This window comes from Tigriopus californicus, chromosome 8 (assembly GCF_007210705.1).
Source record: "Tigriopus californicus strain San Diego chromosome 8, Tcal_SD_v2.1, whole genome shotgun sequence".
Lineage (NCBI taxonomy): Eukaryota > Metazoa > Arthropoda > Copepoda > Harpacticoida > Harpacticidae > Tigriopus > Tigriopus californicus.
The window spans coordinates 14,364,618-14,383,792 of NC_081447.1; the positions used below are offsets into that span (position 1 = coordinate 14,364,618).

The 19,175-nt window shown below is 41.6% G+C and overlaps 2 protein-coding genes across 5 annotated transcripts in view; both read left to right on the top strand.

Annotated features, from left to right (window-relative positions):
* LOC131884709 (lethal(3)malignant brain tumor-like protein 4) overlaps positions 1–4,573 on the top strand; it is a 9,736-nt gene extending 5,163 nt beyond the window's left edge. For 3 of the 4 annotated variants that reach the window (XM_059232565.1, XM_059232563.1, XM_059232566.1), the window contains exons 10-13: positions 1,847–2,043; positions 2,198–2,312; positions 2,892–3,081; positions 3,841–4,573. In XM_059232565.1, coding sequence (XP_059088548.1) covers positions 1,847–2,043; positions 2,198–2,312; positions 2,892–3,081; positions 3,841–4,462 — 1,124 coding nt within the window. In that variant the 3' untranslated portion in view covers positions 4,463–4,573. The remainder of the gene's footprint in view (positions 1–1,846; positions 2,044–2,197; positions 2,313–2,891; positions 3,082–3,840) is intronic. The other variant, XM_059232567.1, reaches the window with a different exon arrangement.
* A 3,683-nt stretch (positions 4,574–8,256) lies between these two features.
* LOC131884710 (G-protein coupled receptor dmsr-1-like) overlaps positions 8,257–19,175 on the top strand; it is a 44,807-nt gene continuing 33,888 nt past the window's right edge. The window contains exon 1 of the mRNA XM_059232568.1: positions 8,257–8,821. The gene's annotated coding sequence lies outside the window, so the exon portion shown is untranslated. The remainder of the gene's footprint in view (positions 8,822–19,175) is intronic.

The following is a 19,175-nucleotide window of genomic DNA, read 5'->3' on the forward strand; positions in this document are numbered from 1 at the left end:
GCATGAACAATTTGTTTTCCGTTTAAAATCTCGATCGTTCTAGCCCTGTTTTGTAAGTTGAAGCCAAACACATTGTCACCACAAACGTTGAAGGGTGATGTACTTTGACTGGTACGTGTTTGTCAGAACCAGAAATGCTCCAAGCAAAAATATGAATCAGGTCGTGTCTTTTCGCTTTCCATGCCTTTTTCCCAGGACTTGTCGCTTTGCACCCGATTCTGAAACATGGAAGGAGACTGATAAGTGAAAACCAATTTTACCCAACCTAAAAACGTTTGAAGTACGGAAAAACTTGTTGGTTGGCCATGTTGGATAGCGATGTACGTACCTAAGACGCGATATACAGGATGGACTGATTGATCCATTGAACGTTTTGAATGTGTAATTGTTGCAAAATGTCGTTCGCTCGTAATGGACCTGAGGAATGAATTACTTAACTTCTCAGGCTAATTATGTATAAATCATTGCATTCGCCTTTACTGTTCGAAATCCGCAATATTAGAATCGTTTCAAGAATCATGTGAAAGTCGAGGCAGGAAAAAGTTGCAAAATTTCGGTTGGAGAATAGCCATTCAAACTTCAGTGCTTTTAGTAATGTAGAACTTCCTTATCACGAATGTTTTGCTCAAGGGACCGACAAACTTGGGCGGTTCTTAATTGGCATCCAACCAAAGGTTGCCTTTGCAAAAGTATCGAGGACGAGGAGAAAAAGAAGATTGCGGTTCTTGCTTTGGGCAAAGACTTGAACCCATCTCTCGAGGTTGAAGCTTTTATGTGAGGCTCACTTTGACGCTTAACAAGCGGACAAATTGAACATACACGTGACTTTTTGTACCAATTTTCCTATGCTTGTCATTCGAACCGTAGAGACAAGTTTTGTGATGAACCCTTCCTCGTTTTGAGGTGGCTGTTTTCTCAAATATTGCTTCAACTGAAGATGTAAACATTTAGAAAAATGTGTTGAAGATCTCTCATCATTTTTAAATGTGTTTCAAAATGTGAAACCCAAATTCGAAACCACTTCATTTTTCATTTTCAAGGGCTGCTAAACTTACTTTGCCTTGATTAACACAATACATTTCTGGCCTTGTGCCGGAAGTGTCGATCAATTGGAATACTGTTCTCGTCCTATATTTTAACGGTTCTCCTATCAGGTTTTGCCACTTTTAATTGGTTTCGGCCTGTTTTCAATCAATCAGATAAAATATACCGCCCTTGATGTGACGAATAGAGATTTTGTGCGTATAGCAACGAACTTTCTCTTTGCAACGCGATTAAAAGATTTTCCAGATTCTAAAGACTTCTTATGACGAGGGACCCACCTTTGTGAAGCAAATTCAATTTAAGTGACAAAAAACGACTCTTGACAAGTTTGCCGAAAGGAACTTTCCGCACCTCTTGCCTCCTGTGGATGAGTGCCAAGATTGAATGGACGTAGTTATCGTTCAATCGAGATAAAGAACACCCAATTCTCTTCGTTTTGAACCAGGATGAAAACCCTAGTGTCAGGCAGCCTTGCATAGCGTACCTTCAGTCAGCATTGAGAGGTCTGGTGGATCCACCGGCGATCCTAAGTAAACTTTGGCCTTTCACACTCTGATCAGAGCGAACATTCCCCATTCAAGGGAGTTATTCCCATCAGACGGAGCAAGTCTCCTGCTTTATTTAGGAAAGACAATTTTACCGCGGGGAGGGGGGGGGGGACTTCCCCTAGAATTGTGTTTGCCTTTTCCCTTTTGGAGCTCTTAAAGAAGGACAGATCAGGAAGACCGATGCTAAGCACCTTGCAATGGATTTCATGATCAATGGTCATTCATATATATATATATTCTCTTGTTCTTTGAAGGCTACTCAAACGAGTCTTTCTCGTGGGACCGGTACCTCGAAGTGACGGGATCGATGGCCGTTCCACCGTATGCATTCACTCCCGTGCCCACAGAGTCGCAATTTCGAGTGGGAATGAAACTCGAGGCTGTGGACAAACGGAATCCAATGATGATCCGCGTGGCCTCCGTGGCCTCGGTGGAAGGACATCATCTACAGGTACATGCCATAATTGATTCAACTAACCGTGAAGGCCGGCGGAAATGGATCGTCAGCCCACATTGAGTGGCTTGAATGCCAACTCGACTCTACGAGTATGGTGCAGTCTCCAGAGTCTAATTTGAGAGTATGTGTTTTCCCCCTCTGAATCTAGATCCAGTATGATGGATGGCCGGAGGAGTACAATCTGTGGTTTGAGGATTTTTCACCCAGTTTGTATCCCGTATCTTGGTGTGCTCGGAATGACCACCCGCTAATGCCACCGCTAAGTAAGTGTGCCGCATTATTTCCCCTCTATTACACTACTTGTCAAGTTTACATAGTTATGTTTCCCCCCCATCTTGGCTCAAAATAGTCGCCAAAGGGGAACGAACAATGAAGAGGATAGAGAACAAGCCCCTCCCCCCCTTCTTTGCCTTTTGGAAAAGATAACAGATTCTGTTTTATTTCAAGCCTTCGAGCTACGATAATGTGTTGAGGAAATATTATTCTTTCTCACTCTATCAAAGTGAAGAGTATTGGAAATATTCGCCTTTACTGTCTACTACACATCCACCGCGCCAATGGTAGCCCTAAAGTTGTGCCTGTACATGCTACAGTAGTAGTTACAAACGTAGTCCAGCTATACAGTAAACCTATATAGGTATAGTCCATCCTCCAATGGACCATATCGGAAAGCTTTCAAACCTATTCTAGCCAAGCTGGATGAAAACGAAATATTCGTGAACTTCAAACATCGACCCGAAACTATGTACCTACACTAGACTTTGATTCCTCCTTAACATGCACTCTTTCCGTTGGAGCTAGTTGCCATGACAATGGTGATGAAAATTTTGTGTGTTTTTCAGCCCCCGAAGAGATCAAATTCTATCAGAATCGTGTGGCCTCATGCCCTGTGGCGGGTTGCCGTGGTGTGGGTCACGTCAAAGGTGCTCGATTCAATACCCATATGGCCGAGAATGCATGTCCATATGCCACGCAGAATAGGCATGTCGAGCCTCCGCTACCCGATAGAATCCAAGGACTCACTTTGGAAAGGTAAGAAGAGTAGACGGTTTTTTTTTCTTTTTCCTACAGCCTTTCAGATCGTCTTGGACAGCGAAGCTCTTGAGAAAACTTCTTCCCGCGACGGTGGTGCGTAGCTTCAAAACACCTTTGATAGCTATTTGACAAAGAGCCACTGAAGAAGTCGTGGAGGGGTAGTCAAGGGACAAGGCAAAAGTTGAAGGCAGGCAAAGTGTCCAAGTTAGACGGTTGGAATGATAAAATTCGAACGTCTCCCGTTTTGAGGTGCAGTTTGAATGGGAGCTCTGTGCATTTGAGGGATGGGACAAGACATGAATGAAAACCCAAGCACTCCTAATGAGTGAGGGAAATGGACTGAAACGTGCCGAAAGAGCGAATAGACGCACTCTGAGTAATGAATTAGCTTGCCAGTCGGGCAAGGCTTAGGCGAGAAATAGAGAGTGATACACACATACAAAGAGACACAGACAGAGAGAGAAAGAGAGAGATGTCTCTACCTACGTACATCATTGAACATGAGGAGTGCAATTTTGGCTACAGTCAAGCCAAGACGCGAATAAAGCTAGCGTAATAAATATGAACCCGCATGTCGTTGCTGACATATTTAGTTCCATCCGAGATTTCGCAGATACTCGCGCTCAAAATGAGCTCTTTTTCGGATGGGTTTTCGTGCTTGACTTGCAAAACTGTCATCGTCGTTCTGGACATCATCGTCTTTCAGTCAGGAAAGCAAAACGAAAATCATCGCATGAATTTCAATCTGAATTTCAGGTCCAGGCAAGTTTTAGAGGCCAGAAGCAAAGGTACAACCGTGCATCAGCAACAGCAGCAATATCAGATACAACAACAACAACAACAACAGCAACAACAACAGCCACAAGGGGGTGGTCGGCGGAAACGGAAGAACCGGCGATTCTTTGACGAAGACACTCACATAAGTGACCATTCGTCGACTGGAAGTAGTCATGAACCTCCCTTGAAGAAGCTGCTTCAACGCTCTGGACCCGTTGGATCCAGTTCTCGCTTTGATCCTCAAGCCGAGGAGATCCGCTCGGAAGTTTTTCAGCCCCGATTTTGCCACACTCTCCATTCGGAACGGCTCAACTGGAAAGCGAACTCGGAATTCCTCCGAGAGAAGTTGGCCAAGTTCGAGAACCATCCGAAGAAATTCGCCCTCTTGGGGCCCAAGGACTTGGCCAATATGTTGCGTTCCCTATTCCCAGATCTGAATTCAGAGTTTGTCAGCAAAATTCAGGAGGAAGAAATTGATGGGGAGGCTTTTCTGCTCCTCAACCAGAGCGACTTTGTCCAATCCATGGGCTTCAAACTGGGCCCAGCTGTGAAACTTTTCAACGTTGTTCTCTTCATCAAAAATCAACTGAAGGCTGTATGAGCATCCAAACACATGTCGTCAATCACCAACATAACCGACAACCACCACCGCCACCACCTCAAATATCATTAAGTCCGAATACGAATACACACCCTTGTTATTTTGTTTGCATTTGAAAGTCCTCTTTTCGAATCGCTCGTCACATGCACCAGATACAATATGATCGCGTACGTAGCATTACACAAGACCACTTGAATCCTCAATGGGTCTGGTCTTCTAGAAAACAGGAAAAAGCGACGACCGATTTCTGGAAATGGGATATCCTCTCATAGAGAAAGAGAAGCACTGGCGAGAAAAGAATCAGACCAACTATTCTCATTTGGGTCGTTCGCAGAAGGACTCCATGTACCGACCGCACACAATCTGGAACGAAGTTCTTCAACGATCCCGTCGAGATTCCTCGCCAAGTTTCTGGTCAATGGTATTTTCAGCGAGAAGTAACGAAGATTAATATCAAACTTGAAGGTTATATGAATGTTGCCGCAACCAAATCCACTGCCCGTTAAATATTTCACTTTTGCCATTTGTGACCGGGTTCTAAGGATGGTACGATTGGAATACACTATAGAGACAAAGTTGAAGGTAGGTTAAAATGCGAGTTGCAATTACAATGCAATTACAATAGGGAGCATTGTTCTCTTAGAATTTCAGAGTTTTCTAGGATAGAAAAAAAAATGAAAAAAATCGTAAGTGGTCTTTGTTTGGTCTTTAGACCCTGTTTTATATACGTACACTCTTAGATTGAAATTACGAAAAATGGATTTATTCATAGTCAATCGAGCGTACCATATTGCTCATTCTCTAATAAAGCTTTCAAGACGACATCCAATACGTCACTTCAACTTCAAATCTTCGTATCTTGTCACAATCATATCTTCGGAATGCTCCTGTTATATATGTAATCAAAGGCATTGCATCAATTTTCGTTGCTCTCGATCGAAATTAACGAATCAACCATTGAGAAAGACACCTGTTGTTATGTCGCTATGATGGACTATACCATCGATATCCACCTTTCTCTTCGATTATAGTAAGCATCATGATGGTTTTGAAGTCAACACTTGTTGCTTATTCCATGAAGACCATTGCTTTCGATTTCATAAAGCCCTTTTGTTTCTGGGCCTAAGCAAGCGTGAACTCGCCTAAATACGCCTTCACCTCAAAAAGCCAAAAGGGCCTTCTTTCCTGTCACATCCAGTTTTTTTGCCCACACAGGCTCTAAAGTCAGGGCCAAAAAATGAAAAGTTTTCCGAGGCCCTTCAAGGACAATTCTTGGTTTGTCTATGAATCGTGTGAAACCCAACCAAGAGAAAGATCGTGTTAGATGACATAGGCTCTTTGCTGTTATATGGGTGGGGCTGGAGAAGACGCCCCTATGGCTGTGCATGCAGTCATCAAGACCGTTTGTTTCAGCTGGAAAAGCCCCACGTTGCTCTTGAAACGGAAAAGCTAAGAACCAGACAAAGACAATACTATAGCTAACTTAAAGCCGACGAGCTGAAGGATTCAGAACGGCAAATAAGATTACACAATCCCCCTTGAAAATGGAATCATTCATGGCTGGGGGGGGTGCAGATTTTTGGCACATGTAAATAAAGGCATGTGGAACCCAAAAAGTGGGGAATGAAATTCGAGCCACAAACGATTAGCGAAAACAGGCCAAGAAAAAGAAAACCTTGAGGGCATTGATGAAAGCTGAAATTTTAACCCATAAGCTAAAACACACCTGAAATAGGATTCAGAAAGTATTTCTGACTTGAAAAATGTTCATACTATTGAGTTATGGCAATGAATGTGGGATTGAATAAAGATGAAGACCATTTCCATTGACACACTATGCCGTCATGCATTATTATTGTTGCTTAGTGCTTACAACACGCTAACACATGTATGTTTGGTGATGAGGTGTTATGGCAGTAGGATAGGGTTCCCAATCCTCAATTTTGTCAAATTCGTTTACAAAACATCGGAATAAACAAATGATGATATAGCAAACTGGGATTAGAATTTTCCTTTGCTCCTTTTCCTTTTTGCCCACCGAAACGTTACGTGAAATGCAGATTCGGATTCCCCGAAAACATTTGAGCACAATTACCTTGAACAGAGCTCCACAGCTCATGAATTCCACCAAATGTAAAGGTTTTCAGGATTTTTTTACTTCAAATGGGCAAACCAAAATTGAAAACAGCCAATCAGCGAAGACACCTCTCTTGCGGCTTAAAATCTCATTGGTAAGTTTACTGCATCCCCAATTCATTCATGGCTTTAGGCTTTCTCTACCTACGACAAAAGGAATTGCTCCTCGATTGCAGGAACGACAATGACGAAAGGACGTCAATGATGTAACGACTGGTTGCAACCCAGGGAATGTGAGCGATCCCCAAATCTAGGCAAGACAGGGTTGATCCAATTCGACGTGTGTTCATGGCATGATCAGTAGTAGATCTTGTGAACCAAGTTGTAGATGGGTCCATGGGATGTCGCGATGTGGTTGCTCGAAATGATTCAGATTAATGAGGAAACTTTGTTTAATGCAAAAACTTTTCCACTAGTACATCCATCGTCCAAGAGGATGAGGGGTGATTCATCAGTGTCTTCTTCAAGGAACGAGGACTGGCTCATGATGGCTTCACTCGTTCCATATGTTCCAAGTGACACTCTCAGGCCCACATAAAGCAGTCTATCATTTGCATTTCCACTGAACACAATCACGCATACATAGAAGGAAAGATGAAATGGGCTACCACTACCGGTTAACCGGTTAACCGGTTGAGACGGACAAGAAAAAACACTAACATGGATCTTGTCGGGCAAAGAGAGAGTTCAAAAACTAGAGGAGACGTATTTAGGACTATCCCATGGGATGGAAGATGCATCGTCATCATCATCATCATCGTCATCGTTCCACCTTGATCCTCCACTGGACCCAGATCCTAACAGACAGGGAGTCAATCATCACAGTTGTGTATTTATCGTATATTTATTTCCTCGTCGACATGAGCTCGCCCTCATTTTTTGATGGTACCATGTCGATGTGAGTCGTTTGGACCGCTCGAGGGAATGTCGTTTTTTGCTTGTTTATACCACAATGTATTGATGACTGACTGACTGACTGACTGACTGACTGACTGAGTGTGCTGTTAAGTTTTTGCACGTCTTTCCAAGCCAGAGTTTGGATAGCAAAGGCAGAGGTAATAAATAGACTTTGCTCTCAGACATTAGAGAGCTGGATCCGTGGTAGATATCTGAAAAAGATACAAGGCCATCATAGATTGTCTGGAGATTACCCAAGGATTACGACGTCCTTGCCAATTTGCTTCCACCCGGATTTGAACGGCCGTCATAACAGGATAAAACAATATGAAGTATGAGCCGTAGTTGTATTTGAGTGCTGGCTACCGATCCCAGTGTTCTACCCCAAGGAGTGGACTAACACTACTACAGTCCATAACTGGGTGCCCTTCATTGGTGTTGTGCCATGTTGGTACGTATGAAAAGATGGATGGCCATTGGACTTGAATCCTTCAGTGGAAAGATGGAAGAAGACGACGACCCGCCATCCAAACGCCTCCAACCCAAGAACCCAAGAACCCAAGCAGTGGGGAGTGAGTAAAGGCAGAAAAGAGACAAGCTTGTAATGCTTGTACGTACATAGAAGCTCCTTTTGACGCTCGATCCCCTCAAATCCCGGCCAACAGCAACAGACCTTCGAATTGCAGAGATCGGAGGTACGAGAGTAGTCGAACTACGAGTACGAGTACGTCTCCCACTCCCACTCTTACCACTACAGTACCTACAAGGAGAGAGAGAGAGAGAGAGAAGTACACGGAATAAGAAATAAGGCCGCTGCTCGGCGTGTTCCTTTACTTCCCTCCGTCTTTCTTCGTGGCGAGAATAATCAGCCTCTGGCCTTCTGCGCTAACGGACGGTAGACTCGAGTGAGCAGGTCCACGGAGAGGTGAATCAAATCAAGCTGAGTGGAACAATTATTCGTAGACAGCACTCTTGTCGCTCAGACCCCCCTCCCCAAGATACTCTGTGGGTCAGATCGGTTTGCTTGTGGTTGGACGCTCTTCAAGTACACATGGGATCACCTTGAAGCTAACAACAAGTCCATTTGAGAAGTCAATATCCTCATCGAGGATCCAAAAGTGTTCCAGAAACAACGAGAGGAAGAGAAAGAATCAGGTTCCTCTCTTTCAAGATCTCCTTTTGACGGTTTTGTGTGATTTCGTGGATCGAGAATAAACGACTGGACTTTCCACCTGCCCATTGGTGGTTGTTCTTTCAAGTCCCCAAAACCAATCGTCCCAATTCGGAATCGGAAGAAGAGCCGGTTAGCCGGAAGGAACTTTGAGGGTAAGTGTCCATTACGACATGGTTTCGTCTGTTCACATCCGACGAGATTGATCCGAATCTCAACGGGAAGTGATCAAGTCCCATTAGACCCATTACATCCATAAGGCATGTGTACGTTTATTTCCCTCTTTCTGACGAACCACAGATCAAATTTGCCCACAACTTCAATCCCAAGAGCACTCTGTACGGTAGACGGACCGCAAAAGGGACTGCTTATCATTTTGGATATAAAAAAACGGGAGGAAGGAGAGAGCTCCTTCGGTTTGATCGACGGTGTTTGAATAATCATGATTACTTGATAAGAATGCCACTTGCACGAAAGAAAAAGAGAAAGAACAATGAGTTCAAATCGATGATTGTTGTAAGAGATGAGAGATTGATGATGCCTGTTGGTTGTTGTTGGTTTTCACAAGAAAATGCTCTGAGAGCAACATGTTGTTGATGAAGTTGTTGAAAAAGTCTAAATTGAAAATCCTCAATAGTCCCGTGGGAAATCAAAGCCTTAATGGATTGGATTTGAGTAAAAATATGCTTCTATTGATTTGTGGGAATGGTTTACATTAGATATTTAAATGAGTTTGTCTGTTTGTCTAGGGGTTTTTGGGTCGTTCCAAACCATTCATGAATCAAGTGTGACAAAAAGACACGTTTACGAATTTGTGGTCATCATATTAAACAATCAATCACATAATCTATGAAAGGACCGTGAATGGCACAAAATCCAGCGTGTTGTGCATTTCGAAGCGAACATTTCGAGCCGTTTCCCGTGTCAGAAAAGCATCCTATTCAAAAATAATGCATACGACTGAAATAAGACAAAAAAACCTGGGTTTGTTAAGGTACTGTTTAAACTTTTTACAAACATATTTGTGCACAAAGATCAATTAGCAGGTATCATGGAAATAGGAAAACAGTATGTAGGACGGCTCTTCCAAACAGTCTTGTATGATTTAGTCTAAACGAAATCAAAGCATTGGTACATGCGGTACTGACAGGAATCAAATCAATAATCACGGAAGCTTCCGACTAGGGCTACCAATTTACATTTTCAATGGCCTATAACATTACTGGTGGAAGGTCCAAAACTCGTTACATTACCTCAAAAAGTAACCCTGACTTTTTCTTCTGCCAAACCAGGGCTGCTTCTTGCTCAAACTTAACTTTTTGGTTTACAATGGAATCGGCGGGTGCTTTCACTTTCCACGTTTTCTGGCAACCTTGATCTTGAAATTTGATTTGATCCCATTTCAAGTAGATGGGTTTGTGGCCTTCCGTAACCAGTCCATGGGCTTGCATTTTTTCCGCCCATAGTACAGACGTTTCTCGACAAATATATTCCGCACAAACCTTTTGGAAGAATACATGGGATCTGCAGGTAATCATGATGATGTCGGTAAATTGATTCCGTCGAACAACTGCGCTAATGCCTCGTATAAGATACCATTAGTCTATCTGAGTGTTCCATTTGCGAGCTCCGAAAGTTTCCAAATTAATCCAGTGGAAGTGGAAAAAGAAAGCTATAATTAATCTACAACACGCACAATGACACCAAATCTTGGATTGCTCCCTTGAGGATCCCCTTTGTTTGTGGCTGGTTCCAATCTTCGCCCGATTTGAAGGTTTGCATCGAGATAAAACTCGGATCAATGTGGGATAATTCTGCACGGAATTGGGAATGGCAATGGCAAGATATGGTAAAAATGAAAACTTCAAATACTTCAAAACGCACCGCCCCAATAATGTGGCAAAATAGTAATAAGTTGAAGGGGAGTGAAACATTGTAAAGAGTCAACCCAGCAGTGAAAGCTCTGGAAAGGATTTGGTTCATTTTTCCTCACAGGACATTAAAAAGGCAACAATGCAGTAATTAGTTTGTTGCACTTTGAAGTTGTTCAAAAACAAGAACTTTTGGCGAAGCGAGGACCCGTGAAAAACAAACCGAGTCAATTCCATCTCTTCTCTTGGAACCGAGCTCATTAGCCAATGTCATTACAAAAATATTCACTTACCCTGAAACCTGAAAGATGTGCCAAACTAAACCCTAAAGTTTCTACAACAAGCAACCGGATCTTTGTAAGGTAACATTCATCATCCTTTGCTTTGGGCGAGGACCAAAAGTAAAATGGTTCTCAATTCACGAAAGCAATTCACTCTTTACAGCAGTGTTTTGAGCCATCTCATTTCATTAATTTTGATGAAGTTCAAGTGCAAATTAAATATTCAACTGCATGGGTTGGGCAGAGGGACCAGTCCAGTCAACCTCAAGGACTTTGATGTCATTCACCCTCGCTTGAATATCGGTTCATACATACGTGGTCGTAACCAAAAATGGACAAAGCACATATATAAAAACAATAGCGTAGCGTGCGTACTGCATTTTGCAGAATATTGCCCATGCAAAACCTGCAATCACTTTGTTCCCTTTAAGGACACCAGACCCACTTTATCGCTCGGTGTAATACGATTTTTCTGCCAGACTAGGGAACCCATAAAACTGTTCACCATTCTCGTAAAACAAAACAGATTTGCTCCCTGCCAAACATTCTCCCAATCCATAACGACATGAGTTGCTCCCTCAAAAAGCTTAACCCCATTTTTTCGTCGAAGGCAATGAGACTTTGTACATTTCCCGAGAGCCTATCAAACATGATTGGCCTTCGTTTTTGTTAGTAGTCACTAATAAGCATATTGACTATATCAACTACCACGTTTTTCCGATATCACGATACTAGTGTACCTATAGCGTGAATATCGTGAATCCATATGTTGTATTTAGTACTGTAGATTGTGTAAAGTGTGGATCGTAGAAACGCTCATCAGATTGAGGCATGCTTGCACGCAGGCCAAGATTCAATTGGTATCTTTTTCCCCGCAAAAGATGCTCGACGACACAATCACGAGAGAATTTTCAAAGTCATCTTCATTGGCCGTGACTGTCACGTTGGTGACAATTTCGTGTAATCACGAACGAAAGTCATCGATTCAGTCGTTTGCTCGTTGCTTGTTCGTGTTCAGGATTTTCCAATCACCAGGACGATGACATGAGAGAGCCAAAATTGAAATTTAATCATTTTTTGAAGCTCGTGCAAGTGATTGGAGGGTGCTCGAAGAGCAGGACAAGAATATGAATTCCCACTGAACGCATTCCTCGTAAGTACATACGGTGCCCACGTTATGTAGGAGTGCTTTCGATAGATCCAACTAAGGCTTAATAAGGACTGAGGATCTGGAAGGCAAAGGAAGGTCTCTTCCGGTCTGCTTGTCAAAGAACACGTGGTTACTATTGTGAAGGCTCTCAATGGGGGCTTAGCTCCGAAGAGATTTTGATCCATCTTTTTTTGGCCCAAAAAATTGGAGACCGAGAGTGAAGATATTTGAGAAGCTTGTTCAACAAAACAGGTGGATTTGCTCTCCAACCAACCAACCAACCAACCAACCAACTAAAAGGACGAAAGGTTTGGAATTGGACCCAAAGGTTTCCCGTCTCTTATCTCGTTTGGGTCAGTCTTTTGTTCATCATCTTGGTAAACGAGTCATTTTGTGCCTGAGCAAGTGCAAAATCCAATTTCTACACAGAGTGAACTTCGAACCTCTAAAGCTCCCGGTGCACTTTTGCCTTTCTCTCTTTGCCAAAGGCGACATCTTTTTCACCTGACAACCAACAACGACAACAACAACAGCAACAACAGCAACTAATCCCTTTGTAAAAATGAGCACCAAATGCCTTGATAGAAACTTTCAAGTTATGACTCTCCAATGCCGTTTTACCGAGCAAGCAAGTCTTCTTCCTGTCGGTTACTTATCGCTGATGGCACTGGGAACAAATTTTGAACAGTTTTGCCAAATTTTAGTTATTTCTTTTCCAAGCAGAAGTTCCTTGAACTTTGGACGATGAAAAGATCTCAAAAAGATGAGAATTAGGATCGACAATGAACCCATTGTTTCCGGTTCATTTAACATCGCCAAGTTTTAGACCTCTGCCCAATGGAGGTCATCCTGGAACAGCCGGGTCAAGTTGACGGGGTGGTGACCAAAGGCCTTGGAACGTAGATTTCAAGGTTCCAACGAGACGTCAAAAGTTAGATATTGAGAATTGAGGTTGGAGAGATGTACTCAATCACAGATTTGACCTCCTCGACACTCAACAATAGGTTTCTATGCCAGAAATCCTCAATGGATATTGAGCAGACCCACCTCATTCAAAAATATGAGGATTGGTGGCCTTCAACGTGACCAGCTACGAAAAGTACGGCCAAGGTCGAGTTTCCGTTCCAAAAAAGACTATAGCAAGTCGCAACAATGAAAAGCAGACCTAGCCCCGCAAACACTTCATCTAATTCCTCGTGGTTCAACGTTGGAACAAATACGATGCAGTTGTTCCTTTCTGGTTTGCTTTTTTCCTTTGAGTCAAGACCTTTTGGTTGTTGGACAGGCGGGATTGATGAAGATTCACGAGGAAACGAAAACCAGTTGCGTTTGACAGAAATTCAACCAAACTCACCTGGAAACAAAAGACCCGCTGGAACACCAAACCGAAATGGGCTCTCTCAATTGTACCCCAGCTATTTGCATATCACCCGGCGATTTCACTCATTCATTCATTCATGCGCTCAGGATGGACTCTGAAGGCTGCGAAGGCTTGAACAGCTGGCTAACCATTTTAAGATACATGTATGGATTTCCATGCTACTGTGCCAATGACGTCCGGAGAGAGACTATTGAATTACTTTCAAGCTGTCGAGGTCGGTTGAGTGAGATATCAAAGACCTTGAGTCTGACAACTATCCAGGTTTAATAAGACCCTCCATAATTGGAGCACAACCTGACGATTGATTACTTCATTTGAAGGGCATGTTTACCTTCCTTTAAAGTAACTTTGATGACAAGGCTTTTGTTTGGATTAGTGAAAGTCTCTCTGATTTATTGAGAAAGATGCTAGGCCTTTAAGCATTAATCATAATTCAGAGCTGGGCTTTTCTTAATACTCGTTACGAACTTTCTGCCAAGGTTTACGTTCCGAATTTCCCGAGGCTTTGCCCGTTTCACTTTGTTTAAGATGACAAATCCCCCGTGGATTTAGACTCTCTGAACGCGACATGTTAGGATTACTTTAAAGATTACATAATTTACATAAAAAACAGTACAATGCACATTCTTGTAAATTGTTCTTTTAAACGTAAACCAAAAACACCTAAGTAAAAAACCTAAACCGTAAAGAAGGGATAATTCTTCAAAAATTGAAGGAATCTGTTTGAACTTCATCCATTCATGAGCAAACAAATCGATCCCAAACAATATTTCCCCACATCTCATTAAGGAATGTCTATTGACTTGACCGAATCTTAATGACTGCAATCATAAATTATCGCGCCGTCAAGATCACGCAAAAATTACTTTCATTTCCTTGCGAAATATGATCAATTACTATTGCGTGTCCAAGCTGTTTCTCCAGTCCTGGCCAATATTCTACGTGCCTACGTCCCACAAAGAAGTAACACCAATTTTAACACTATTTACTAATATCTTGCTCTCATAACCATGAACGAGATCTTAAATAAAGCATCACCATCAAATTAAGTTTCGGATGTAATATCATAGTATAAATCCAGTCAATTGCATTGCTAGCATTCCCATTTGCATTTTGGTTTTGTCTCGTTAACTGACCATATTCATGTTCAATATTAACACAAGTCATCTAGATCTACCAGCATTTACAAGAAGAGGAAGAAAAAGGACAAATTGGGAAGAGGTGTAAGGACACTCAAATATACATCTGAACTATAGATAAATCAAAACTTATTAGGAACGTCTAATGAAATGATGTGGTTGTAACTTGCTGTAATGGTAATTGAATTCGACTATTCCTAGTTATCTCTTCTACCTGCATCATTTTTGCATTGTTGACGTCTTGTTATCGAGACACTTTGATTTTCATCTAGATAACTATAGGGATCGAATTTTCATTGTAATATTATCTAGGAATATATGCTCCCGTTAACAAAATAATGAAAATCTGGCCATCTTTCTAAAGTGCTCAAAAATCAATCCCCATCACTGCTTTTACTTGTACTTAAGGAATCTTCCCACTCATTTTGCAACATGAGCGATCTCGGTTGAGTTACCGGGGTCGCAATAACGACAAGAAGCGAGTCAAAGGATCACACCTTCGTGGATGCATTTGGAACACCGTCAACAATCTCCCCCAGACGCGTGTGATTATGCATCCTGATATGTAAGGGAGTCTTTGAGCTCATTGGCCATGAAAGCGATGAGAGAGAGAAAAGGCCGCCACAAGGAAAAATGACGCTCAATCGAGAATGAGATCCCACGAACCTACATGTACCTACTGACCTCTTTCGTTAGATATGTACATAAACAGTGCTAGAAAGCCCCTCTCTTTTCATGTTCAAAGGCCAATGGCCGAGTTGTCGCTATGGACAGAGTCCGTGAGACTGGTATTCAGACTTCTCAGAGCCACATGACCTCATCTTCGTTACCAAGGAAGATTCCTCTCTCTCCCCATGATTTGGGGAAATCAAGCTAGATCACTCAGGGCAAGTGATATTGAGATCGGCTCTGCTGCATTGGCACATCCTTGGACGGTACTAGCTAGTTGCATGCATAATTTTTAGATTCGGTCGAGGATTTTCGTCTCGATTCAGGATGAGTTTGCACTAATGAACGAACCACTAAAACAAAAAGAGACTAATGACTTGTAACTAAGGTCCCAGGCGAAATAAGTGCGTGTTTAATCTAATACTGGCTCGACTTTTTGTGCGGACCATTACCCTTTGAAGCGAAGCTCTTAGAGAGACGAGCATTATTCGGATCCGAAATTTCATTCCGAGAGGACCAATGATCATTAATTTGGTGGAGTTTATTTTTGAGGCAAAAACGTTCCGAGTTTCAAAATGCCTTATGATTATATTATTGCAGTAGATTGATAGCGGACTTTCAGCTTTGGTAAAAATCTTGAACTATTGTGAATTGACTCTTGTGAAAATGGAGGAAGGCCTCAATTTCAAGCTTTGGTAAGCCTTTTTCACCTGATTTTAAAACGATTCAAAGTGTAATTTGAAAAAGTTTAAAAGAACTTAAAAAACCGTGGTTACCTTCTGTCAATTTTCCTTCTGATTTTTATCATCAAAATAGTTGTTTTCATTGCTGATTTGATGCACTTTTAATTTAACATCAATGGTTCGGATTTTTGGAAGTTCATTTCATGTGCAAGAAAAGTAACAAAAATGCCGAATTAGACTCTGGCATTTTTTGGGCGCTTTTTGGCCTTCAGTCCCTGGAGGCACTGAAGATAAAGAATAAAGATTGGGCTGAATTCGTTCAACAATTTTTCCATTGGGGATGAAAACTATGTCTGTGAATTTTATTGAACCAAAGAATTTACCTCTGGTGGCTTGAGCCGCAAAAAGGAGAGGTTAAACCCCAGAAACCTCAAACATATGTTGAAAAGATGAAGAAAAAAATGGAACGGTCGAGAAGTTAAATTTGCAAATTTTTATACGCCATTTCGATCCCAAATCCGTATACTTCCTTAGGCTGAAAATGTGTTCCGAGCACCAAACCATTTCACTGAAATGCTGTATAGATGCTGATAAAAATCGTATGTTGCTTTGCCTGTTTGTAGTTTGGCTTTGATTGCTCCCCTTTGAGACTCAATGAACCATGGTGAAAGCGAAGTTCGCCGAAAACTGAACAAGTTAATGGCACTTAATCGAAGGTTAGCTCCAATGGGCCAATCGTGCGTGCCCTTTTTACTTTAATGATCAGGGATTTTATCTGATGATATAATCCTATGTGTAGCAAACGTGCCACTAGAATGTTTTAAATGAGACTGCTGAGACAATGGGACAGATAGGGCTCGTTTGGGAACAAAACCTGCTTTCACCAAGTGATGTATATCGTGGACTGTTGGGATTGTTATTGTAACATTAAAGTGCTTTATATTGTATCAAATGGAATAAATCCAAATCCTGAGCTTGAATACTTGGCTAGAAAGAATACCTAAACAAAATTGCATGCATATTTTCGACCACTTTGAAAATCAGGAAACCAAGAGGAACAACTTTGAAAACATGATTTGTTCGGTACTTTATGGACTGGACATGAATGTGATTTATAGACTTTTTTGTATTGTTTTACTGATTTAAAAAAAACGGACCCCGATATTCAATATGATTGAATTTCGTTAAGTTTCATCCGTGCCAAGCCCGCAATCGCTCCCGGGCAATCACATCACGGGTCACGGTGTTAAGAATGTTGCTTAGTAACTTTCAAGTATGCTCTTAAGACTTTTAAAGACGGCTTTTCATATCAGAAAATCAAGAAGTTTGAATTCTGTTTTGTAAAAGAAGTCAGTTGAAAAAGAAAAAAAAAACATAAAATGACACTTAAAACACACCTAATGGCACATCAGACTAAAAGTGAAGAATATCAAAATCATTTGATTTAGTAATTGCACCCTCAGTAAAACATTCATGGACATTTATAAAACTGACTTTTTTTACAAAACAGAAATTGAACTTATTGATTTACTGATATCAAAAACCGTCTGAAAAGTCTTGAGAGCATAACTGAAAGTTACTTAACAACATTTTAACACCGCGGGATCTCAAAAGGAGTGTGCACGATGGCAATCCGAGTGTTGCTTTTGTTGCCATTGACGATGTGGAATGCTCTTCCCTTGAGAATGGTTATTCATTCTCCGAATGAATGTGGTAGGATTTCATTTAGGGACAAGCCAGCTCTCAAGGTAGGAAAAGGAATCTTGACTAAAATGTATCGGCTTTGATAGGAAGATCTGCTTTGAGGGGACAGAAAGACAAGTTAAAGATGGGCATAGACGTATCTGAATCTATCAGTCTTTTTGCTTTCTCAAGACTGGACTGATGTCACACAGACATGATATGATTTTAACTTCTGACTCAAATTAGATAAGTTAAGATTGGGAACAAAGTGAGTGCTGCTTGTTCTCTCGAGGCGAAATAAAGGGATGTGTTTTTAGTCAGAAGGTCAATATTCTAGATCAAGGGGTCCCTAAGTCACTTAAGCAACAACTGTAATGACCCATCGCCATTTTGGGAGGACAGTAGCATAATTTTCAATACCATGAAGGTATTAAAAAAAATACAAATCATTAGAGCAAATAAAAAACTTTCCTCATGTTAAAAAAACATTTGTTTAAATTAGTAAACTTTGAGATGTTAAAAATAAGTCAACAAACTGCTTTTTCAAGATTCAAAGTATATTCTGTGTTGGTTGATGAATAAAAATGTGGCCTTTTTTTGGCCCCAAAAGTTCTAGTGACCTCCCCGAAAACATGTGTTGACGTCATCTCTTTTTCCTCCTTTAATGTCCCAATACAGAGAAAAAAGGTCACAGAAGAGGTTGAATATCTTGAGACTCTCGAGCTCTCCTGGTCCTGATGGTGTGACATCTCAGTTTCTGATGGGATGTTCTCTGGTTCTTGCTCCTGTTTTCTCGTACTTGATGCGTTGCATCTTGGATCAGGGCAAGTTTCCATCTTCACTAAAATTAGCTCATTTTGTTCCAATTTTTAAAGGGGGAGATAATGCGCTCCCCAGTAACTATGGGCCGATTTCTCTCACTTCGAATATTGCGAATGTGTTTGAGAAGATCATGAAGTCCGAACTTGCTGAATTTCTTGAAGTCAATAAAGCCCTTCCCCTTAGCCAGCATGGGTTCCGAGCACATTTTAGCACGGTTACCCAACTGATTGAGCATTTAGAACAGGTCATTGAGGGACTGGAAAGGCACGAGTCAGTTGTTGTTGTCGCCAAGGCCTTTGATAAAGTAGATCATGGCCTTTTGTTGAATAGACTTCATGACATTGGGATTCAAGGCAAGGTTCTCAATTGGATAAAAAGCTTCATTCATGATAGGAAGCAAATAGTTAAGGTCGAGGGATCCCTTAGTGACATACATGATGTCAAGTCGGGTGTTCCCCAAGGCTCCATCTTAGGGCCCCTCCTTTTTATAGTATTCATTGCCCTGCTTCAAAAGCTTAGTATTACTGCCAGTCTCTCTTCTTATGCTGACGATACAAAGTTAGTTTCTGGTGAGAATGGCCAAGATTGCACTAGCCTGGCAAAGAAACTAGAAAGAATCTATTCTTGGGCTACCGAGAGTAATATGGCCCTGAACGGAATGAAATTCCGCTCAATGACCTTCGGGTCAACTCCATTGAATACTCCAATCGTAGATAATGGAGATGAAGATATTGAGCAGGTCTCATCTATGAAAGATTTAGGAGTAGTCCTCCAAAATAATGGAAAGTTCGATGAGCATATCCAGTTGAAGGTGGGTAAAGCTTTCCGAA